This window comes from Octopus sinensis, unplaced genomic scaffold (assembly GCF_006345805.1).
Source record: "Octopus sinensis unplaced genomic scaffold, ASM634580v1 Contig14135, whole genome shotgun sequence".
Lineage (NCBI taxonomy): Eukaryota > Metazoa > Mollusca > Cephalopoda > Octopoda > Octopodidae > Octopus > Octopus sinensis.
Genome location: NW_021833116.1, coordinates 1 through 26,551, shown reverse-complemented (window position 1 = coordinate 26,551; position 26,551 = coordinate 1). Strand labels below are relative to the sequence as shown.

At 35.5% G+C, this 26,551-nt stretch overlaps 2 protein-coding genes and 1 pseudogene across 2 annotated transcripts; 2 read left to right on the top strand and 1 right to left on the bottom strand.

The window, feature by feature from the left end:
• Nucleotides 1-1,496: 1,496 nt before the first annotated feature.
• Nucleotides 1,497-9,464, bottom strand: LOC115230029. The gene is made up of 3 exons (XM_029800270.1): nucleotides 5,973-9,464; nucleotides 4,100-4,524; nucleotides 1,497-1,608 (listed from the first exon to the last, which is right to left on the bottom strand). Exons 1-3 carry the CDS (start codon nucleotides 9,462-9,464, stop codon nucleotides 1,497-1,499), a joined length of 4,029 nt encoding a protein of 1,342 aa, XP_029656130.1.
• Nucleotides 9,465-16,221: 6,757 nt separating this feature from the next.
• Nucleotides 16,222-17,258, top strand: LOC115230028 (transcription factor SOX-14-like). Its single transcript, XM_029800269.1, has 2 exons — nucleotides 16,222-16,291; nucleotides 16,324-17,258. Exon 2 carries the CDS (start codon nucleotides 16,329-16,331, stop codon nucleotides 17,256-17,258), a length of 930 nt encoding a protein of 309 aa, XP_029656129.1. The 5' UTR covers nucleotides 16,222-16,291; nucleotides 16,324-16,328.
• A 4,215-nt stretch (nucleotides 17,259-21,473) lies between these two features.
• Nucleotides 21,474-23,560, top strand: LOC115230027 (annotated as a pseudogene).
• Nucleotides 23,561-26,551: the final 2,991 nt, after the last annotated feature.

Genomic DNA, 26,551 nt, shown 5'->3' with positions numbered 1-26,551 from the left:
TGATACGTACGTTTGAGTTTATGAATTTCTATCCATATGGCCATACGGCCACTTATTATTTACTATTAAATTACAAGTAAAGTGCTAATCACTGACAGTTTTAGTCTGCTACAATATTTTAATTTATTCGTCAATCTTTAGTTAATTCTTGCAAATGAGCTGTTTTATTTCCAATTCAGATTTTTCGTATTTATTAAACAAATTTATAATAATATTTACAAAATCGGTATTGTTCTTTTTTTAGTTTTAATTCTATTAATTTATTTAGAGCTTTATGCTAGAGTGAACTCTTTTTCTATGCTGAAGATATTGTCATTGTTGCTAAAAACAGATTTTATGAAAACCCATCCAAAAGAGCACAAGGAATACTTTATTCATTAACTGTTTGGTTTAAACAACTACAGCCTGGCGGATTGCCAAACTGTTCCCCCGGATAACGGCGATCGAGAACCGTTGCAATAGCCAGTCTACCTCCCGAGGATGGTGGGTACAGACTAAAACTGACATTAATTAAAATGTTCTAGCAGACTAAAACTGACATCGATTAGCTTTTTTCTTGTAATTTAATAGTAAAGAATAAGTGGCCGCATGGCCATATGGATAGTGTTCTATAAACATGTCACAGCAAAAAGCATTTAAATGCGACCAGTCAAGTTGAAAGCGGCCTTCAGTGGTTGCGGGGCATAAAAAGGTAAAGCCTCTTTTTAAACACTAAAAATTCAATTTTTAAACTTCAAATTAATTATAATAACTAGGGCGATTCTATTAAGCTAAAAAATAAAAATTTTAACCAAAAACTAACTTTATTGACCTAAAAGCTAAAAAAAATTAACCAAAAAATTTAACTTAGTAACTAAACAATTTTTTAGTTAGAACTTGCAACTAATACTTTTTCTGTAAATATTTTATTGTCTAGTTTTTGTCAATTGTCTTTTTTATTCTAAAATTACCTATTTCGTTCCATTTTATAAAATTTGAACAGAAAGACTTTAAAATCTGAAAGTTATGAAATTTATTATATAATAATCGAATAGTTACATAACAATTAATATAAATTCAAGTATCGGTAGTTAAATACATCCTGTTAAATTTGAATATAGTTTTATCAACACAAGTTAATTTAAAATTCTCCAGGAGCCATCTCGTCTCCAGAGGATTGTGTGTTCTCAAGGTCTCGAGACGTCCAATACACTTGAGGAAGCACAACGACTCCTTTCCAATCAATCCCAGGGTTTCGACAGCAACCGGCCAGAGGAGTAACCAGTTTAGAGATTTAAAATTCTTTTATTAAAAAATCATTCGTAACATAATAACATTCTAAATATACATTGAAAGAACATAAGCTGCAAATACAATTCAAGGATTCATTTTCATAAATGAATCAATTTTTAATTTATCATATTAAAATCAAAAAAACGTACTTATTAATCAAATGTGACAAATTCAAAGAAACAAACAAACCATTCAAACAATATAATTTATTTGATATAATGTTCTCATAAAAAACGACATAATCCAACTTGTATTCCATCATTAATTTCAATTGAATAAATTATTTTTATATGAGTCAATAATTGTGTAGTATAAATTTGAAGGTAAATATTAAATCTGCAACAAATAAACAACAATCGGTATTAATAGGAGTATTAGCACCATCAGTATGCATAAATTGAGATCAACAAAACAAATTAATAACTGAATCACTATCGACAATCTCCTCATAGTTTTCCTTTATCGTATCTTCGTCCGCCTTATCTTCACTTTTTTTTGAATATTTATAGAATCCGATTTTCTTTTTAAATTAAATGAATATATTTGTGATGAGGTCGGCCAGAACAGTGAATTTTGTGATTGTAGTCTCCGTACAATTTTTCATGCATTTTTGATTAGTTTTTAGAGTGTTAATACGATTGATTTTTCATATGCTCCCAGTGCCTAATTTCAAATATGTCCAACATACCACAGAGTCTGGGATAGGATTAGTGCGTCTATTGTCGCTCATGTGGATAAACACGGGGAGATATTAGATGTCACGTGTGTATGTCGTGTGTGTATGGAATTGACAGTTCTCGCTAGAAACAGCAATCGAGCTTCTATGTAAATTATAAAAGTGAGTGTTGGCAACGGCAAAGGAAAGGAATGTCTGATAACTTTCGTAGCAGTTATTAAAATTGGTGTATTATTTGTATTGACGTTATAGAATGATGTAATTTTATTGAATTAATAAACAATGTCATTTTATGCAATTCAACAACATTAAAACTGCCAAATGATCCTGGAAAGTTTGTCGTTAATGCTAGAAATAATATTTTAAAAAATGCAATATAAAAAAAATTGATTCATGTTGACAAGATTTTCATTATTAAAAAAATTTGTGAATCGTCATAGCCTCAATCTATAAAAAATTAGCTACCGTTAATATGGACAAAAATCATCGATTCAACATACCTGCTAGTAAGATAGCTAAGCCAACCGAAAATTAGTTCTGATCTTGACAGCATTAAATAAGAATAATTATTTTACTACATAACTCGCTGTCTGTCCTCGTGGAATAAAACCAGAAACAACGCTAATCGTTACAATAAATATTTTTTATTTGAATGGTTTTTATATTAATCCAGCAAGAAAACAATAGTCCTTACCGAATGGAAAAAATGTATAATCGGAAATTCATCGCTTAACAGGCAAACAACTAAAAAAATACTCGGTATGAATATTAATTGAGGCAATTATTAGAAGACATTAAACTTTTAAATAGTTAATTAGTAAATTCCGAAAAACTGTCAAACGCAATCTTGATTTCTGTGTCAATTTCTTCAGCAATTCCGTACAAGTGTAAAAACCCATGAGGAAATCCGTCAATGACGCGAAGCTGAACATTGTGACCAATATCATAAAGACGCTTTGCCATAAAAATCGAATCATCCAACAATGAGTCATAACTCCCCACCTATTCTCGGTTATTAGGGCTTAATACAAATATTCTAACAGGAGGCAATGTCCTCAGTATTTCATCACTGAAATTAGCTGGAGAGACCCAAGGGTCGTTTCTAATGTCCTCGTCCAGAATTTTGGATGCAACGTCGCCTATCCAATACCCCAGATTGTATTTGGACAACATGGAATCGATAGTGTCCGAATCAAAACCAGAAAATTGAGGAACTCGCTGGTTTTCGGAACGAATATCAACCTTCAAATATGCTGCCAAATTTTCAATAAAAAGAACCAGAAATAGCAGCATAACTTGACGAAAATGAGACAACAAAATCAACAACTGAGAGAAAACGAGAAGGAGTTGCATTCAATGACAGTGAAAAGTAAGGATATGCCCAAAAAAGCACATCTGGCTTACGTAGACCTTCCATTATAGTTTTAGCCGCAACTGTCAACACCAAATTCGCACCCGCACTATCACCGAACATAATAATTTTTCGACCTCTAGTGCCTATATTTATTAATATAATTTAACATACCAAGAAATTTAAGATTTTCAAGGGCCCATTTGTAAGAATAGAAACATTGATCAATCGCCTTTGGGAATGGAGCCGTTGGAGCAAGCGAGTAGTCAACAGAAAGAATGGGCAAATTGGTAGCTCGACTTAACGCAGTCAAATATGTCTATAAATACGAAATAAGAGACCACCAAGTGACTGGCAGATGTATGGGCGATGAACCCTCCCCCATGGAAGTGAATTATTAAATCGTCAGAAATATTCTCCGACACACTTTCTTTATCAAAAAACTAATAAAATCACAACAAATAGAGAACATTGTAAGATATAAGTCGGACAGACACGGGATCCCCCTCAGGAGGGTGTATCAAAAATAGGTCATTGATTTTTGGGGAATGAAAACCATCGAACAATTTATTAAATGAAAGGCGATTCAAATTGTTAAGAAAAAACTTGAATAAGAACTAGAAATACAGTAAACAGTGGTTTTTCAGTTAAATTCCAAACATCAGTAACTGCCTGCAAGTTCACAAAATTATTAAAAAAAGCAATCTATGTGAATAAATGAATAAAAACAAATTTCGATCTGAGAAAATAGTCGGAGTTGGTCAATCTTGCAATGTCGAACATACTTGATAAAAAATTACCTTTCGTCGCCGTATTTTTGACTCGACAGGCCACAAAAAATGAAGCCAAGAGATTTAAAGGTTTGTGGAAGGCACTTGGAAACTCGAAAATTATCAATCAATATTACAAAAAATGCCATTTTTGAGCGAAAAAATACAGTTTGGTCAACTTGGTTTATCTTTTCGATTACTTGCTCCATTTGCCGAGGATTGGAGCTGCTTGTATTTGGAGACACAAGTAGGTCCATCACATCAGCCAGTTTTAGCATCTGTTCTAGAATATCAACGTGCTGACGTAGATTATTTGTTTGGGCTTTGCTGTTGTATTTTTCTGTGGATATTTCGACGGTTATGTCATAGATTGGTTTGATTGACTTATCCAAAATAGAGAAATAACTTCGAAGGCCATTGAAAGGAATTGATGGATGACAGTCAAATTGAGGAGCCTTTTCGTAAAGGTCAAAAAGTTTTTTTTCAAGTTCCGTATCAAAAAAAATATTTTGAAGACAAGTGGAAATATGATTTGGTACCCTTTCTAAATTTTTATCATCTTTTATGAATTCGCGAATGCGAGAGAATAACACAGCTGTATTTGAGGTCATTAAATGAGAACAGTATAAATTTAATTCTTATAATTTAATGTAATAAAAATTATGATAAAGTTAAATAAAAATAACTAATTCATATCAAATTAATAAAAGATGGAATTCTCAACTTTTACGTCATTTTTGTGAACTATTCTTATTATTTCTGCAAAAACTTCTTCATCCTAAGATTTTTAGAGTTGAGAGTCTTTCTGTTCATTTTTTAACCTCCTTTTATTGTCCTCGTCATGTCATTCGTTAAAGCGTCGTTCTTTGAATTCTTCATCAAATCATTGACCTCAATCTTGTAATGTCGAACAAATCATTGACCTCAATCTGCTGACAGTCATCTTTGTCATCCACCCACAGCTGTACTCAACTCGAATACTTTCTGGGATCTTTTTTATTAAACCGGTCTTTTGTAGAATTCTAAAAATAATCACTGATGAGCATTCGGTCACATTTTGTAGCCAAATAATCAATGTTTTTTACAATGTTGGAATGAGTGCACTTTAATTCGGTTTTTCGAAAAATAAGTTCCGATCTCGAACAAACGTAGCATTTCTTCACATATAAACCACCGGAAAGACTCAGTAAGCTTCACATTTGTATTCATTAGACAATTAATAAATCTTTCCACAATCTCTTCTTCAGACTTTTATAAAGAGACTTTCAGTTTAAAGAAATTTGAACGATTTTAGGATAAAGTTGCAAGTTTTTTAAAGTCTTTATTTTACGTCCTATTTCCTAAAAAACCAAGTATTAAATTTAGTGTCAATCAAGTTAAACTGTTAAAAAACATTTTTTGCAGCAAAAATAAAATGGCTGTTTGCTCTGAATTGAAAATGCCGGAAATTCAACAAAATTCTCAACACAACAATCTTCTCAACAAAAGTTGCAAATACATTTCAAGGATTCATTTTCATAAATGAATCAATTTTGGATCAGTTTTTAGAGTGTTAATACGATTGATTTTTTTATATGCTCCCAGTGCCCAATTTTCAAACATGTCCAACATACTACAGAGTTTGGGATAAGATTAGTGCGTCTATTGTCGCTCATGTGGATAAACACGGCAAGATATTATATGTCACGTGTGTATGGAATGAATTGACAGTTCTCGCTGGAAACAGCAATCGAGCTTCTATGTAAATTACAAAAATGAGTGTTGGCAACAACGGAAGAAAGGAGTATCCAATTGATATTAGTCTATTATTAAAAGAAACAAAATTTAACTTAAGCTAGACTATTTAATTTAGATTCTCATTATTGGAAATCTCTCTCCTCCTTTTAGGAGAAGAGTTTGCAACCGGTTCCTCCTCACTCTCAATCTCCCAGTCAGATAAATTTTCTATTTGTCTCATAGCTTTCACCGGCGTGTCACGGCAGCATGCCACTTCTGCAAGCTGGTAAACAGCAGAGGTGTATTCTTCGGCAGATACTCTCACTCCATGTCTGCGTTCAACTACCATGTTTTCTAGAGTCCTTTTTAAAACAACAGACTGAATGTAAATTCTTGTGGCTTTTTCGATCGATAATTTGTCCATATAGTTTTTGAAATATCTCGAAACAACACCGTCCCAGGTCAAGACAACCGGGATAATCTTTACCTTTGCATCATAAAGTATCGAAAGTTCGTTTGCGAGCAGATCATATTTACGAAATTTCTCGATTTCTACTTGTTTGAGGCGATCTTGTGACGTGATGCCAACTTCAATTAAGGTTATCTCTTGTTTGGTTTTGTCATACACGAAGATATCTGGTTTGTTGGATTGAACTTTAGTTTCCGTCATGATTGACATATCGACTCTGATTTCAACATTCTGCGTCGATAATATGGACTGAACAGAATGAGTCTTTAATTTGCTTCCTCTCTTAATACCGTAGGTTCGACACAAATGAAGGTGAATGCACTTCACAACTTCATTGTGTCTCCGCAGATAATCACTGTTTAACATCTTTCCACACTGCGTAGCCAAATGATCAACTGTTTTCTTGCATTTTTTGCAGTGACTGCATAAAGATCCCATGGATGTGAAGAACAAATTCCTATCCTGCAAGAGACAGTACAATGCTTCACTCCGTGGACCATTATTTCCTTTAGATAACCACTCTGAGGATGTGGCTAGATCAACATTTTGTTCGTCCATGCATTTGAATAGAACCGAATGTAGCATTTTACAATTGATGTTCTTAAGCAAATATTTTCTTTGAGCATCTTTGATAAATTCAACACCCAAATTCTCCATGTCGAGAATTGCATACTTGGAGGCGAGAAATCCTGCAATTGTGGCCATATGCCATTTATTTATTTGTATCACACGCAGGATTCCCGATCTCCGTAAGCATACTGTCGACTGTCTTTCTAAACTTTTCATGAACTGGAAAAGTATCAGTTCACTTCTGAAAGAGACTGAAGCAAGTCCTCTCCCAAGAGATTTCCGATTTAAATATAACCTCTCTTTATTTGCAGGTTTGAGATGGAGTCTGAGAGTCGTAAGAAGTTGTCGTATTTGACGGTCAATACAATCAAATTCATGAGGTTCAATATTAATGAGTCCAATGTAATAATTATATAGAGAAATGGCATGTTCATTTATAGCGTGGAATAAATTTACCGCATTTAATTTCGTCTTTGAAAGCATGGTTATCCTTTCCTTTACATTTCCAAGGATAGAATCCATTACTTTACTCTTAAGAACATTACTTCCTGCATCTTCAAGTACACCCAAGTAGCGATATCCTTTGACTCCTTCCAAAGTCTCACAACAAGATAAAGATTTGACATTTGATGCAGACTTTTCTGAATTCATCTCCAAGCCAACAGTTTTAAAGAATCCATCAACAGCTTCCATCATTTTAATTACTACATCTTCTTTAAGAGCGAATATCTTTAGGTCGTCAATGAAGAACAAATGATTAGTAGAATAGGTCAACATATTTGGGTCCTGTTGATTAATCTGAACCTTTGGAAACATGGCATTAAGAATCCTGCTTAGTGGGTCCATCACCATAACAAACAGTTGCGGAGATAACGAGTCTCCTTGTAAAATCCCTCGGCTCAACTTTACAGAACCAATTCTCCTTCCGTCAACATGGAGCTTTACAGTCCACATTCGTACAGTCCTTTTCACAAAGTTAACAATCCATACAGGTATCCCAGAGCACTCCAACACATGAAATAGAAAGTCGTGGTCAACAGAATCGAAAGCCTTCTTGACATCAATCCATGCAGAGTATAGCCCATTTCCATACTCTTTATTTAGGCATTGGTTAATAAGGGCCTGTTCTTTAGCACCCTGACACTGTCTCCTCGTACCAAGTTGATTGTCGGAAATTAAGCCAAATACATCCATGAACTCAGACAGTTTTCCATTAACACACTTGGTAACTAACTTATAAAGTGTCGACATGCATGTTATAGGCCGTAAATCTTTCGGGGTCTCACAATCGTTCTTTTTAGGAATTAGATATGTAATTCCAGTATAAAACCAGTTTTCTGGCATGTAATCACCGTTGATTATTTTCTTGATTTCAACACATAAAAATTCATGCAGAGATTCTAGTCTTTTAATGAAGAAATTATATATTCCGTCACATCCCGGTGCCTTCCAGTCAGGAAGATATTTAATGATCTCCATTATGTAATTATTTGTTAAATCTGGCAACATGTCTTCACTGCCGGTTATTCTTTTACTAACATTGTCCAGTGACACGGATATTTCGCGCCTTTTGCTCCATACTTTTTCCCAGAACGACATGCACTCCTCATCGTCAAAAGAGTATGTTGTGACTTCATTACTCTTTGATAAGTTTCTGTAAAATCTTCTTCTGTTTAGTTCGAAGCAAACATTGTCCTTACGGAAGTCCTTCCTCGAGTTATATACAGCAATTTGTTTTTTCTTAACTCTGATTAGGTCATGTAGTAAGGATTCGATTCTCGAAAGCTCTCCTTTTTTCTTCTTTTTATATCCATAACGACATAGAATATCCATCACATTTTGTTTTTCACACTGTGGCAGAGCCTGTCTTACGTAACAATTTACAAGTTCTAGTTCTGCGGATAATTTTGAGATCTTCGCCTCGGTATTTCCCAACCATGTGGTCTGTGGCTTAACTTTCTTAGTTAAGACTGAGTAGGCACACTGGGCAGCATATAAAATATCACAAATTGCATTGATATCTCGAGGTGGATCGTCCTTTGTAATATGATATATTGCAGAGTTTAATCCCATTAAAATATCAGCTTTGACATATTTTCTTGGAATTTTCCATGTAGGCTTACGAGCCTCTCTCGGTATCGATTTAACTTCCTTAATTTGGAAATTAATCTCTTCCAGGCAATTTCTGAAATTGGAGATTTCCACTTGTTCCCTTGTTGGGAATTGTTTGCTATTAGATCCACCAGCTTCATTATTGTTACCAACTACTGGTTTGAGATTGGCCATATTTTTCAATCTGGTTAGACTCGTACTCTCAGAAAATTTCACGTTGAACTTTTCAAGGATAAAACTCCAGCCACCTCTGGGTATTCTCCCCAGTCTTTGTCTGGTGGCATGAACAGCCTGTGACACCCATTCATTCTTAGAGACACAATCGACATCCTCAATAATGGCAGAAAGAGTGTGAAAGTTAGTATTGGCAACACGACTTCCAAACGTAGGGTTATTGTTTATATAAGCTCTTGTGGCATTATCCAGCCCCAGAGACATCGTTCCTGCATCCACCATATCTTTTTTATAATTTACTTCTGCAGGAGGGCCCATGGGATTCATTTTCTTCTTATCGAGAAAAACGGACATGAACAGCACCACAACAACACTAGGAGTATCCAATAAGTTTCATAGCAGTTATTAAAGTTGATGTGTTATTTATAGTGACGCTATATTTATTGAATTAAAAAAATAATTTCTAAATGGCTATATCTTTCCATGGAGGCAGACTTTTCATCTGGGATGTTGTGTGCTTCAATACCTTTTTTAAAATGCCTCTTGAAAGGAATTAAAGTCGACCTTGAACAATGCTAAATTAATCGCGTTTGAGACGAGTTATGGTCAGAAATAAAAGGCATTTTTGAACTAAAGTCGTGAACGTATATTTTAAGCTATTCAGGATGGAGGATAGTCCGTAGAGATAACATTTTTGAAATTTCTGTACATTAATTTGATGTGTTTATATTTGTAGGGTAAATTTATTCGTTATTTGATTATAATTGATTTTTTTGTTTATAAATTAGCAATAGTCAGTCCACTTAGTTAGTTCACGAGCAAAAAAATTAAAAAATTTAGTTAACATTATAAATTAAACAATTGAATTGAACACAATAAAGAAAGAGCCAGAGTTCTTTGATGTCTAAATTTAATTTTGAAAAATGTAACTTTTGGTTATTAAAAAATTCAGATTTCATCGTTGCTAAGAGATTTCGATATGTTGGATAGGAATCCTATGTATTCATTCAAAAAATTCGTGGATGACAAATAAAATTTTCAACACGGGATAATATATCGAAGAAGAAATTTTTTAATTTTGGATAATGCTGGGTGCCATAAAACTGAGAATTATTCAAATATAAATCGTTTAAATATCTTTCTGAAAATACGACAGCAATACTTCAACCTTGTGACATTTAAATTAAATTATTTTAACGAATTGATGAAATTACAGAAAATTTGTATATTTACATCGACTAGGGTTATAATATTCTAGTCGTCTTTGATAAAACTGACCTAAATATTTTCTGTTTTATTTTTTTAAGGAGAAAGATTTAACATCTCTAAAAGAATGCTATACCTGCCAGCAAGAAAAGGAATCCTAGCTCAAGGCTTCTCAACATCCAAAGCGACAATTGGACACGAATTGAATGCCCAAGTTTACGAGATTTTTTGTAATCTCAGGTCGAAAGGTTACCCAATCAAATTTCCAGTTTCTGGGATGATAACAGTATTTACTTACTATTATTAAATTTTAACTTTGGTACCTAGTCCGCTCTATTTATAACACAGGCCCGTAAAAGTTGTAAGGTGTATCTATCTAAATTTGTGTCGAATCTATGGTATTAAAAGTGGAAGAAAGATGAAAGTACACAATTGAAGGCGGAGAGATAGACAATTTTATTCAAGAAAATAGACGTGCATTTTTGAGAGAACTTTATTGGAGTGGGAAATAATAATTTGTTGATGTTCCTCAGCAAATTTGGTTCTCAAGGAAAGGTATATCCAAGTGAATGGACATAATAAATCCGCTACGAATTTTATGCAATCGATTGTTAGAGACGCTAATTACATGCTTCCTACAGATCAACATATTGTTGATGTTGAAATGCTGATTCATTCTAATGACCTTGAACGTTTTTAAATCTAAATTGCACTATATTAAATTTAGTTGAAGCGATTGTTGCAACTTGATCAGGAATACAGCAATCATTGATTATAAGAGATCAATAAATTGTAGTTTTGCTGACGTCGTTATTCTTTTCTAAATGAAAACTATTCCTGGATAATTTAGTCTAAAATAGATTACAGCTCTAATTGAAATATTTTTTAAATTCAGTGTAGTTGAAAATTCAGTTAGGAAATCTCCCAAGAAGATACTACAATTTTAAATATATTTTGTGTCTAATCAGACCACCTAATTCAAAAATCAGCAACTACAAAACCCCCAACACCAGCACAAACATAACAATAAAACTATCCCAATAAACTTTAGTTTAAACCAAAAATAAAGTCAAAAAACCAGACAATCACCCTCTTCCATAAATGGACCCCTTAGTGGTCCTCGAATTCTACACATTACAACCACACAAATCTACTTTTCTAGACATTGGCAGACTTATTGGAAATGTCGGCTTATATGTAAGTCTGACACGAAAAGGCAGATCCTTAACTTTATATATCCTCACAATCCAATTCTCGCTCGTAAATGCCTCCTCCATGTGAGTCAACTCATTGACTACATGCCCAACCATCTGTCTCCTCGACTTGTCATATCCATTAGTCTTTAATATATGTATAATACTACCAGCTTGTTATGAAAACGGTAGTAACAAAGTCGGAACATCAAAGAAGACTTCATCCTCTCAGAAACGCCCTTTCCAATGTTATAGTTCCCCTCCGAGTCAAAATACTCATTTTCCTAAAATATCGGGCAATTGGGCACGTGGATCTCGTTAGGGTACTCCCCTTCGGATATTCGGACCATCCACAGAAACTTGGCGATATCGTCCGAGTCATACCCCAAATATCCCCCAAACACCACCAGAACATAATCCACGTCCAATTCCCGAGCTATTTCGGCAGCCCGTGACTCATTGGAGGCCATAGCTTTGCCCACCTAATTTGATTAGGAGAACAGTACAGTGGCAATATGAGTATTATTCCACGTATTATTATCCACTATGGTGGTTCTGTTAGAAAACCCCGTTATTTGGTATCCGTAATCCCACCAGGACATGATCTTGGAGTCCTTTGGGGTGTTCCTTCCCAGCCAGTAGTAGGCCTCTCTGTAGTCGTCGATAATGTGGTGGGCTCTGCCAATAGTTGACTGACCAGTACCCGTCCTGTCCGCTTCCTTCCAGCACGATCGAAGTCCCCGAATACATCACGGCAGTAATCCACGTGCTGTGCACAACAAATAACGCAATCGCGGCAAAAAGTGAAGTTGTGGCCATCGAGAATGAAAAAAATGAATTTTTCTCAGTTCGGTGGGATCGAGAAATTCTACGGAAAACGGACTCCAAGGCAAAGGATGACACAATCGCGGAAATTGGGGTCAGAATAATCACCAGTCTGACCATCATCCCAGAAAAATAAGCAGAAGTGACAGCCAGAGTGAGAACCAGAATCATTTGATCACTCAAACGAGAAAAAGCCAGCCAAATTCCAATCGGAAAAACAGTCGGAATAAAATGCAAGTCAATAAAATATCTCGTCCAAATAGAAATCTGATGTTCAGCGACAGAAGAAATGATTGGAATGTTGATGGCCGCATAGGAAGTGTCAAACAACGAATAAAGACGGCCAGTCCAAGGGGAAATAACCCCTTCACTAATAACCCCCAAAAAGACTACCCAAATAAGTAAGGACGCCCACCATCAACACACTAACGAGGCCAAACACACCCAAACACAACAAAACCACCTTGGCTGCCCAACGAGAGTCACTTAGTGACCCCAAATGCTTAAAAAGTCCGACCAAACAGAGCAGTAGAAACACCACTGACATATTATACGAATATTACTGAGAGAAGACATATGTTCGCTGGTTGTGAGCGGAAGGAATCCCACAAAAGGTATCTGCATAGACATAAGTAGGCCAAGAATATAAAAAGTAGTATAAGCTGATAATAAAACATGTATAAACCAAACCACAAAACAATTTACTAGTATATCGACCAGATATAACAAGTATGAATACATGGAGAGGGATGACGTTGATTACATAAATATATCCTCCCCAGGAAGCCACCTACAAGTCAATAAACCTCCACCAACTGCATATAAGTAGAAAAAAGCAGTAAAAACTGCCCAAAGGAGACTCCCAGACTTGACAGTCCTGGCCCACAGATACAGAGTAAACATGATTATAAATATTGAAATACATTCATAGTCATAACTCCCTGCAACTGATCGGGAGACATATCCGGGGACTGGAAATGAGTGGAAGGGGACTACTTATGCTCATTATGAAGGCGGAGATCAACCCGGCTGATTTATTCCACACTTCTGAGGCAAATAAATAGGCTGTGATGGCCATTAGACCACTGTAGAAGGCAGGAAGGAATACACAGACTTCACGGATGTGGACTGGGAGGCTGAGGGAGTGGAGTGCCCAATGGAGGAGGCCGGATGTGCTCATTATGCCTGGGTAAACTGTTCCGCCGACGTCTCTTCCCAGGGGATACCAGGCTGACTCGTCAAACCAGTTTATAAAGTCATAAAATGAGTTCTCGACCATCATTTTTGTGGCACGATAGTTAAACCAGGGGTCGAATTCGTGGATTATGCTTTCGAATTTTATGACGGAGTGGAGTCTTGTTATGAACGATAAGACACATATTGAGATCAGAATTAGTGTCAGCAGAAATGTCTTTTGCCTTTCTATTTTTTGGTGATACAGGATCCCCATCACAAAATAGAATAATAAAATTAATTAAAAAATTTAATTATTCAAAAAATAATTTAGTTTAATATTCTAACATCAAAGAATTTCATTTTTTAAATAAATAGACATTTAAGGTTTCCACCATAAGGACTAGCCTATAAAAAGAAAAAGGAAATAAGAAATAAAACGTTGGAAATCACGTTGGATGTTATGTTCTGTGAGATACTTCTAAAAAGACATTTATATTTTTATGACCAATTGAAATTCAAACAAAAAGCTTTTGCTACTGCTTCGGAGTGTCTTTTTTTTGATTTTTGAACTCAACAACTTTGCTCATTTTACTGTCCTATCCGAACACCTCATTTTACTGTTAGAAGATGTGATCATCTATATGACACTGATAGTTAGAAACGGAAATTTTAGATCATGTTATATGCTGATAAATAAAATTTAGTCAATCGAATAATTCATTTCCCTAATTAATGTCACCGGTGGTCTTATATTTTTGTGTTGTTAATACATCTGAGCCTAAAAGTCAGCTTAGTGCCGCCGTATTGAGTAGCAGTTTCCGCAAAGCACAGTGACCGATATTTTCTGAAAAAGCCAGCTAACCAAATTGTACATTTGGATAACTTTTTTTATTTTGTAACAAATTCCTTACCATAAATATGGATGTATCCCACATCTTTTCAGGGTATTTTAAAAGAACTTTTCCCGATACACCGAGGAGACCCTAACCCTAAAAATGCAGCGATCAATCACTTCTATTTTTAGATACCACAAACAATGTATTTTAGATACCGCAAACAGTATACACCAATGGTAAAATCAGTCATATCTTTTGGGATATTTTTAAATAAACAAATGTTTCAGGAAAGTATGGGATTCTTAAATTTTACAACAATGAGGTTGGTTTTTATATTTTAACTCTTTCGTGTCAATTTCAAATTCTTTATCCTAAAAATAAGAAAATGCGAACGACAATCAAAATTTCAGTAAAAAGTTAAATTCAACGTGCACGGACATGTTTTCTCATTTGTCATTTATCCTGCCATTGGAAACTCAGAAGTAATCTGCTGTAAAGGCAAAAACAGGACTTGACAACTACTAACTTCTGACTTTATAAATGACATCAGAAATAAGATCGGCTTCCAAAAGAGATGCCACGTGCAATATGATGGCTTTGGTAGAAAATCTTGATCGTCATAATGACATAAGAATCCACAATTATTAAATGGAATTTGTTTTTCTACATTTTCATTCATTATTGGTTTATGTTGACGACTTTTATAAATCGGATTATGATTGATGAAAGCTTTGGATATTGACATAAATTTTATAATCTAGAAAATAATCCTGATAATTGAAACTAGTTTGAAAAAGGCAAAATAACTGAAAAAATATAATTTATGATTTTAAATATTGAAAGTGAGACTCAAATTATTTTTGGGAAATCAAAAAGAAAATTTCGTAATTAATGTACGTAAAATAATAGAAAAACCAATATTCTCTTATTCTTGTAATTATTGTTTTTCATAAAATGATTTTATGACAGCAATATTCACGTCTATTGAGAAATAAATGAATTACCTTATTATATTTTTACAATTGGCCAATTTTAATTGGAAGTCCATTGTGTTTCAACTATAAAAAACAATTCCCCGACAAAATACACTCCATTGCCAGTTACTATAAAGTAATAGTTTAATTCAAAGTGAGGAAGACCAATCATTTTTAAAGAAAGATATAATACATCTACTTATTGAAGAAAGAATTAAAAGTTTTAATTAAGACCATATGAGTTAATATTATTGTGATATAATATGATTGACTCAATTTTTATATAATCAAAAATGAATGTATTTTTGGTAAAATAAATATTTTTTAGGATATAAAATGGGTATTTGCACGTGCACAAATCAAAGCGGTTTGATTGATGTTCCAGCAATTGATAAATGATATTGTCTTCAGTCTATTCCTTGTTCAATATTTCTAATAATTATATAGCGTTTCCTATCATCTACCATCTTTAATCGTCAATAAGCGAATGTCGATTTGTGGCTTAATACTTGCATTGTTGGCATATTTACTTCAATTCTTTAATGCCTTGGATACGAAAGTAATTCAGATTTTGAATTGGGTCAGCCTATTGTTTCCACTTTCCGTCATCCCATTAATAAAACCTCAATAACAAAGAGTTTTTCTATTCAGCTGTGATTTATTGCCTAAAATCCAATATTTATGGCTCCCTTTTGTTCCCACAAGTGCATATTTCAATACCGCACTTAAAACCAATTTAACCCAAAAAATTATTTTACGTGTAGAAAAACATTAAAAATTCCCCGAATATTTGATGTTGAGATATTTTAAAAAAGGGGATGAGCTTTAATTTTACGGTTGAATGTTTAAAGACATATTTTGTTGAAAAATAAAATACGCGTCGTCAGGGCGGCGTATAAACGCGTTATTTCGACTATTCAAGAGAACAAATGGTCATTGTTTCGCAAACAAAGTTTGAGTGTGGAGATTTTGTTGGTCTTATTATTTTCATAATAATTTATAGAGTAAATGGAACAGCATAAATTGATGTCTATTCAACAATTGGAATACAATCAGAATGATTCAACGGGTAATTTATTATCAAAGAAATACCACGAAAATTATAATTCTCATTACAAATTCAATGTTTCTAATAACTTGGAAAAAGTGTACTCCGCTCCACAAATGGAATACAATTCAATCTCCGATAAATTTGAAAACAATCCTCAATCAACTTCGATTGTTAACTACCAGCAAGACCAGAACGTTGAAAGTGCTCCAATTTCGAATGGAAAAAATAGAATCAAGAGACCAATGAATTCTTTTATGGTCTGGTCGAGAGTCCAACGTAAAAAAATGTCTTCGGAAAATCCAAAAATGCATAATTCTGAAATTTCAAAAAGATTGGGAAATAATTGGAAGATGTTATCCGAGGAAGACAAAAAACCTTTCGTCGAAGAGTCCAGAAGACTTCGAACTATCCACATGCGAGACTACCCGGACTATAAATACAGACCACGTAGAAAAAACAAAAATCTGGCAAAAAAGGACCATCATTTTATTCCTATGGACATGACACATCAAGTTGTGTCACATCCTATATCCAGTCATAGCATGAATATCAGTGAAAATTATTTCCCTGAAAATGGCAACTTTACGAGACCCCCATTGACTGATTTGTACTCTCAACAAAATCCATTTAACTATCAAGCATATTCCAACTTTGGAACTAGTTTCCAAAACGGACAATTCCCTCACAATCCAAACGCGTTTGTCCAATATCAGCAAATGTCGAATTTTATTCCTCAAATCAACCCTGAGAACGGAATACAGCTGGCATCCAGTTTTGACTACTATCGAAATTCCTTACAAAATAATCAAGAAACAACCGATTATTCAATTTACCAATCAAGATATGACCCACAACGTCGACATAACTCTGGAAAAGTTTTTTTTTAAATAATATTTCTGTAGTTTCAAATGGATCACACTCACCACTAATGTGCTATGCAATACTAGGCTTAGCAAAACTATTTTATTTTATACGATTTTACTAACGGTTTTACTACAATTTTGTTTTATTTTTCTATGTACAATTCATTTTTAGACCAAATTTCCATAAAATCTTATTCATTGTCCATAAATAGAAATTATGAGGGTTAAATAATTCTTTGGCGTTTTTTATTAACTAAAACAAAAAATGAAATATTTGAATGCAATAAACTCTCTCGAATCCGCCATTTTTTAAATAAAAATACAAATTTCTCAGGGAAATTCTCGAATTCACCCAAAAAAGAAACATTTAAATATTCCAAAAAGACACAAAAAATTATTTGATCAAATTTCTAAACCACATATCAAGTATTATATTGGGACAAAGTCAGTAAGCACTGCTAATAAGAAAAGTTAACAACTCTGTCATTATGAGCCCGATTAATACTAAATTCTAATAGAACTGATTCCCAGAGGCTTTGTAGCAAGTTTGTAGTGATGGCTTACTGTGGGGGGTGAAGTAGATATTAAAAACAATAAGAATCAGAATAATTTTTCTATTTTTTTTTCTATGGTTAATATTTGAAGTTTTTTATTATCTTTAATATTTTTAAATACATAATTAAAAACCTGAGTTTCAGTTGTTGTGCGTAGTTGTTCGAAATAATGTCAGAAAACGGTAATGGAACTATCAGCAAAAATCCAGACAATTTTGATCATTTTATAAAAGCCGAATTTGTGGTATAAAAAATAAATTTCCAAATTTATTCCAGGAAGACGTAGATTCCTTCATGGAACTCAATAAAGGGGACGCACAAGGAGCACTCGAACGATTCCAAGATCTACACAGGAAATTCAGATACATCGAATCAAACTTTTCTCTAAGCAAATCTCGGTTTAAATCATTGATTCTCAATATCAAGTTACCTGAAACAAATCCCCGACTTTACGGCTTCCTTGGACTCAGTAAGACACCTAAAGACGCTGAGTGGAGACGAGGATCTCACGTGCAGTTATCTGCTTTGTAGTCAGGTCTATTCGAAGGCTCGAATAAGCTCAGTATCGAGTGTGTATTTACTGCTGGGAGTATAAATGTGTTATAAAGGATGCAGGCGAATATAATGATGGAATATGAGTTGGATGAGGCAGAAGCATTTTTAGACAAGAACTATAAGGAAGCACTCAGACAGATTGCCAAGTTGGATGAGCGGCTCAACTATATTCAGGACCAGAAGACTATTCTGGAAGTCAATATGAGCAGGATCTTTATTTGGCAATCAAATCGTGATAAAAATGTCTAATTTGTTTGTTTGATTATTATGCTCTTATTTGTTTTTTATTTTTTGAGAGGACTTGGTGATTTTTGGACAGGAGATATAAGGGGGAGAGATAGAATCTTATTTTTGTGTTTTGTTCTTTTTTTGTATCATTGTATACCATATACCAACAAATTAGGACAATTTTTTTATTTTTGACATATGAATTTTTAGCACGTGCCATTGTTGTTATAGCACTTCCCATAGGAACAAGAACAGAATAAGTCATATTCACGTGCCACATATGATACGACCTGCTTAACCACCGTTTTCCGCTTTCTGCGGATTTGGGCCTGTCTGCAGAGTTCGTCCAGATCATCGCAATTGTTTAGGGTTTTTCATGTTGCAGAACAGCCGTCAGTTTGTTCCTTAGTTCGGTATCAGAAATGCCCCATGTAGATGAATTATACATTAAGACGGGTTTTACAAAGGCATTGTAGATTCTGAGCGTAGTGAGAGGTCAATTTCTTAGCCAGTTTTTTATGACGGTTTTTATACCAGCAGCGTCCAGAGTTCTTCTGCGCATTATGTTCTCCCGGTCTCCAAGCAGTGAGCCAAGCTTTTTCGACAGTCTCCATAAGCTGGCTATTCGAAGGTGACATCGGTTTTGTTCATAATTAGAAACCATTTTCCAGGTGCAATCACCAATAGTCGGTCGACACAAAGTCATCAGCGTAAATTAGTTTGGTGATTTGCACCATATAGACTTCTCAAATCTCGCAAGGCAGCCTTGAAGTAGATCACAAACAGCAGAGGCAAGAGAAAGTCGCCTTGAGAGGTTCCCACATTTGTCAGGAAAGGTCTGGACGATGTTGTTCCAAGACGAACAGCAAGTTTCGTCTTTGTTAGTAATACTCTTATCATTTTGATGTCATCTTCGTTTAAACTCTTCATGAGTAAATCTCGACGGATGGAGTCAACGCTTTTGACATATTGATGCCTTTTTATATCTTTGGTGTGTTGTGAACCGCCATCGGTGACTCCACAGACGTCTGCAGTTGAACGTCCTTCTTTAAACCATTGTGATTTGGAGACAAAAATCTGTCCTTGATTCAATCCAGCACAATCAATGAGAGAATCTTCCTGAGGCAGTTCAGCAGAATGACTGGGCAGAGGTTTTCTACTGGGCCAACGGACTTGTCCGACTTTTAAATAGGAATTAGGACCCCAGAGCCAAGCAGGAGTAAGTCGTTTGTGACAAACATATCGTTGAGTATATTCTTAATGTTCCAAATTTCTATATTTAGACAAGGAATAAGATTTTATAGAAATTAGGTCTAAAATGGTCCGTATTTCAGAAGCTTCGCATTGATGTCGTCGATTGTTTTTAAGCCTGCTAACTGCCTTTGTAAACTCCGGCAAGTGATTATATTCCTCAGGAATCGCAGTGAGCCAGAGCAAAACAAAATTGGCTCAGTGTTGTTAAAATAAATCCGCTATAAGCTTCGCCTGTTCCCCCGAGTACGATATTACAGTTCCTTTGTTGGTTGAGAGCTGAAATTTGGAGCTTCTTTTCTTTCTCTAAACAGCCAGACACATTCGTGCATTATTTTTGAAGGTTTCCAGTTCCTTGAGACAAGAAGTTAAAATATTCCGGCCATATTGAAAGTTTAGGCTTTCCAGTTTTGTGATATTTCACACAATTTTTTCCAAACCTGTTTAATAAAAAAGCTTATTTTTATCAAATTAATAAAAATGGACTATTTTCATAAATCGGAATACCCATGGAAACATAAGTAAATAATGTGCGAGGCAAAGAAGAACGCTGAAACGACTTATAAATCCACTTACTGCATTCCAAGTCAAATGCCGGGGTAAATGTGAACTAACTAAGCCATGGCAGCTACCTAGGACACGTGCCGACAACAAAGTATCGTTTTGGGGATACATTTGGGAATATAAGTGCGGATTATTTTATTTATAATCGTCTCAAATGCGTGGAGGAGTCTGGGAGTATTAAAGGAGGGTCGATTCCCACGTATTTCACAAACAGACCCAACCTTGTTTGGGAAGCACGACAAAACACTCGAAAAGCTAATTTCCCTAAAAATTATTTCGACTTTTTAAATTCGTCCCCCAAAAAAATGGCCGAAATGAACGAATTTTATGAGGTTTTGCTATTTTTTGAATTTAAATAGAAAGTACAACAACACAGAATGTCATACAAGGACAAATGCCGCAGAGGACCAGGACTTTGTCACTTTTCCATTCCCGACAACTATAATAACAGAACACCCTATTAACCATTAAAATATACTAATATCAATTTTCTGGGTTTTCATAAACATCATAAATATTTTTTTTATAAACTAAAAAATATTCTCAGAATAAAATTAAGAAAGTTTCAACTGTAGATTAAAAAATGGTTTTTCCTGTGACTTAATGAAAATAGCCAGCACGTGAGTTATAAATTATAATTTATTTACAAAGTGTAATCACAAAAAAACAAATTATTTAAAAATAAAAATAAATTAAAAAATTGTTCAATATTTAGAATAAAATAAAACTTAATCCGAAAAAAATACACTATTTTGTGGTATCTAATCAGTGCCTTGATGTCATCAGTTGACAAATCTACTCTAAAATACACAATGGCCAAATTAGGCCTCCTCCACCACTACTATCCTCTCAAAAGTAAAATCTCCGAGTACACCCACCCTCTTATACCAATAGACATTCTCAACTGAGTATTAAACTCATCAAATCAGTGGGAATAAACAAGAATTCTGCACGAATATTAATAAAAGCAATAAACCAATCCACATCTGCTGATTCCGTCATTTGTGTGCCACATGAGGACATAACATACACACGCCTCATCGGCAGTGGACAGAGCACGACTGTCCATGAAGGATTTATGGCCGGAATGAGAGTGGCAGTCAAATCTATTGACACAAAACCCTCAAAACTGGACAGAAATATGTTCATTAGTCTGGAACATGCCAATTTAGTCCAGTTAATAGGCCTAACAGTCGAATCCCCACTCCTCATAATCACCACATTTATCCAAGGGGGGACCCTTAGAGAATTTCTGAATGATCAGCCTATTCTCCCCCCAATAAACAGACTCCTACACTTTTCAAGACAAATAGCCAGTGGAATGGCCTTTCTACATATCAATAATATTATCCATGGCTCTCTCTCTGCCAGCCAAGTCCTTCTTTCTCCAGTAAATGTGGTCAAAATAACCGATTATTACCTCCCATGTGACTTCTCTCTCAACAACCCAGCCTGGCGAGCCCCAGAACTTCTAGAATGTTCTAGAATAACCAAAGATGGTGACGTGTGGTCATTTGGAGTGACTGTTTGGGAAATATTTGCACATAAAACACCCCCCTGGGAAGGCTTCAGTCCCCAAGAATTGTTGGTGGCACACAAAGAGAAGACACTCCCTAAGAACGACACCTGTCCTTTCCCCTTAGAAGGCATCCTTAAGCGGATTTGGGTCTCAAGGAAGAGACCTTCATTTATATCATTAATTCTACAACTAAATGATGTAATGAGTGGTATATTGAGTGTAGATGTGTATTCCAGTGGTTGAGGCAAAGGACAGGTGGGAGAGGGGGCTGAAGGTGACAGCACGTGACTGTATTGCTGTGATTGATTGGAGGGATGACTATGAGTGGAGGGGGCAGAATCTCAGAACTTTGCAAGTCGGGAATTTTCCCTCCAAGCTTGTGAGAATGGTTAAGTCAGTCAAGTCTGTTGACTTTGTTGAAGTTGGGAGGATTGTTCCGGGGACTGTGTATCATGCAGGACACAGAGATATTGATGGGACTGGGTGGGGACAGTCATCACATGTTGATAGTTTGTATATCAGGTCTCAGGCTCGTCCCAGTAGTATTCGAGTGAGCTTGTTTTGTGACTATAATAGATGGCACCACAAGAATCATCTGATGAATATTGATATATTTATTTTATTTTAGTTGTTTAATTTTTATATAAATTTTTTAACTTTATATTATTTATTGTAAAAAATAACTACATTAAAATAAAGAAAAATTGTTTATTTTAAATTTTAATAAAGTGTTAATTTAATTTTATAAGTATTAGTAAAAAGTAAATATTATATTACAACAAATAATAAAATATATTAAAAATAAATAAAACAATTTTATTAATCGTAGTGGTACAACAAAAAAATGATAACAGAAGATTCCATTTCCCGGCCAAACGTAAAACTGACCTTCGACGGAAAACGTTTAAGAAAGTCATTATACCGTAAAACAATCGACTATAACTCCTCTGCCCTCTACTATGTACAAAACAGACACATCTCAAAATTCCCAGGCCGAAGAAAGCAGTGCATTCAACCAAACGAATTATACGCCTTCCAAGTAATAAAAACAAATAAAACAACCAGACAAGAAAGCCCTGCCCTTCTCTATCCAGTGCAGTCTCAGTCACGTGCACTCGATTTGTCAAACAAGCCACCAACAAGAAGAGGTGTCCAATCTACACTGTCATGGTCAGTGGGCTAAATATGACTAGTGGACTCCCGATGGCCGGAGATTGACCACAGGCTCGGCCAGTGGAGAATTCACCCTCTGGAATGGCCTGGTTTTCAATTTCGAGACAATTTTGCAAGTTGGTGATATTTTAAAGCAGTAGGCCCACGATGAGGCAATTCAGGCAATGGCGTGGAGTCACAACGACAACTGGCTGGTCTCGGGGGACAGTCTGGGCTTCCTTAAATACTGGCAGCCCAACATGAACAACGTAAAAATGTTCCAGGCCCACAAGGAGTCAGTCAGATCACTGTCCTTCTCCCCCAACGACGTCAAATTCGCCTCCTCCTCCAACGATGGGACAGTGAGGGTCTGGGATTTCATATCCTGTCGAGAAGAGAGGATATTCCGTGGTATTCCGTGGTATGGGGAGTGTAGAACACGGAGCGGATGTGTCCTCCGTGGATTGGCACCCTCAAATGGGGCTCCTCGTCTCCGGAAGTAGGGATTCCCAACGTCCAATCAAGTTTTGGGACCCCCGGACTGAGACTAGTCTGAGGACACTGTAGAAATATATATAGGAGGGTTTAGTCACGTGCATAAGGCAGGGGTGACTCATGTCCGGTGGAGTGTGGACGGGAATCGACTACTGTCGGGATCGGAGGACAGGACGATCAAATTATTTGATACGAGGAAGCTGAGTGTGCCAATTCAGTCATTTGTGGGGCACAAGAAGGAAGTGAGTGGTACCCTTATTGGGGGAGTTGTAGTATTGGAGTGGCATCCGCTTTATGGGGATGTATTTGCGAGTGGGGGGAATGATGGGTCTATTTTCTACTGGTCGGTGGGGACTGAGAAGGAGATTGGGGTGGTGCAGGACGCCCATGACAGTACTGTGTGGTCACTGTCGTGGCATCCTCTTGGCCATTTGCTTGTTTCTGGGTCGAATGACCATTCTATTAAGTTCTGGACGCGTTATCAGCCTGGGGATCAATCTCAGCTTGAGTTTGTGGCCAATGGAGGGACTAATCGAGAGGAGGAAGGAGAGTCAGATGTGCTGACTATTCTCAGTGATATGCAAAATTGTAAATATGTGGGGAAAATACCTGGTTTGGAGGGGACTGAGCCACTCGAGGTTCCTCGGAGGCCGGTTCCTGTTTACAGTCGGCCATCTGGTTCTCGCTTTTCTGGTCCTTCGTGTATTTATTTGTGTTTATATGATAGATGGAATGAACTATGGCCAGTTTCGTGGGGATTATTGTTTGGATTGTTTATAATGTTGTAGATGACAGTCATCAAAGCAACCTGGGAGAGTTCAATGACCGTCCTTATTAGTTTTTGTATATTCGGTAACAAAATAAACAAATTGTGTCTCATTCTAGTCAATTAAATAGGCATAAGAGATATCCTCTCCCATTAGTTGTGACTAATCGAGAGTAGGAAGGAGAGTCCGAAGTGAACTGAATAGACAAAATTTTGTCTCATTCACGTGAACTGAATAGGCATTTATTGAGAGCTATCCACTCTCCATTAAAGATACATGAACGAATAACGAATTATAGAAAAGCAAGATAGTTGAATAAAATTGTGTCTCAATCAAGTCAGCTATATAAGCATTTATTGAGAGCTCTCCTCTCCCATTAGTAGTAAAATACTTAAATGAAATCGTGTCTCATTCAAGTCAACTAAATAGGCAACTTGTGTGCTATTCTAGTCAACTAAATGGGCATTTATTGAGAGCTATCCTCTTCCATTAGTAGTAAGATAGTTGAATGAAATTGTGTATCATTTTGGTCAACAAAATAGACAAATTTTGTCTCATTCAAGTGAACTGAATGGGCATTTAAAAACTATCCACTCTCCCATTAGTAGCAAGATACTGAAATGAAATTGTGTTTTTAGTCAACTAAATACGCATTTGAGAGTTATCCATTGAAATTGTGTCTTATTCAAGTCAAACTATTTTATCAAAGCAAAAATCAAAAAAATTAGTTAGATTAATAATTATTCTCTTTTTATCATTCATAATGAAAAATTTATTTCAGATATTCAATCATTTTAAACAGCCGTTAAATATGATAATTAATTAACATTAATGATAAATTCATGATCGACACCGAATAATTACATTTTTTAATTTTACTAATATTAAACTTGTTCTAACCCTCTTCTGATATAGTTTTTTGTTCTTTGTGTAATTTCATTATCAAATCCGCGACTCTTTACTAAATCTTTGGGTATTTAAAAGCTATCCACTCTCCATTAAAGATACATGAACGAATTATAGAAAAGCATTTAAAACAGAATGAACTTAGGTCATATATTGGTTAAAAATTGTCTTTATTTGGGCCAACTCGGCTTCCTGAGATTTGAAAATCAGAAAACCTTGGCATTGAGACAACTCACCAAATAGGCATTCTTCATCTCAATCTTGCGATAATTTTCCTCGACAGCAGCCACATCAGTGCTATGTTGATTGCCCATTTCACAAATAGCCGAATTAGCCCTACAACCATAATACACCCATCCTAACTCCTCAAGCTTATTCTGCGCCTTCTCCAACAACAAATTATATTTTTCTGTCAGTTTTTCTACTTCTTTGTTCAACAAGCCATTCGTCGACTCCAGTTCTGACCGAGCCTATCGAATAGACCCCTCTCCCAAACTTGCTCAGACTCTACCAGGAGACCACGAGCCTTCTCAAATCGGTCGTGGAGGTTGTGAAATGAGGCTTCCAGTGCCGTGTAGTCATTCTTCATACATTCCACGTTTTTCTTCAAATTGAGCTCAGATTCTCGCCATTTCGCAACCTCCGACTCATATTTGTCTATTTTTTGGCAAAAAAACTCCAAACACATAATTTCAAGGGTCGTTGATTTATACAGTGCTAAAAGCTGGTCTGCCAGAGTCCTTTTAGGGACATTCACCTCAGGAGACTGCTCCGGGAAGTCAGAAATGGCGGGAAATTCTATCGAATTGAGGTTTGTGCTGGAAGCTATAAAAGGATCGCCATTTTCTGGAGTAGGAATGTGGAGAGGGTCAAAATCCCGGAATATTGAGCTGGAGAGGGGCTTTGGGGACTACAGAAATGCTTAATGCCCTCATACTTGTATCATATTTGTGTCTAAAAGATTATCTTATTAAATAAACCGTCGTTTTGTGTGTCTATAAGAATATGTCGAGTACTAAAATGTGATATTAATTAATTGCCTATCTTCCCGACTGAGGGGTGATTTGTAGTTGAATGATGTGATTTTGAGGTTAGTCTGGCTGTCTGAGGTTTTGTTTGACTGGTCAGACTCCAAACAATTGTTTAGGCAATCTTCTGTTGAATTTTCCATACCACAACAAGAATAAGGGAATTTTATTTTAAATATTTGATTAAAAATTATTTACAAAAATTTAATTTTTGATTGAGTAATATTAAAAACAAGATACACAAGTCGGTAGTTATTAACGGAAATAGATTTTATCAGTATTTTTGGTTTGTTTTTGG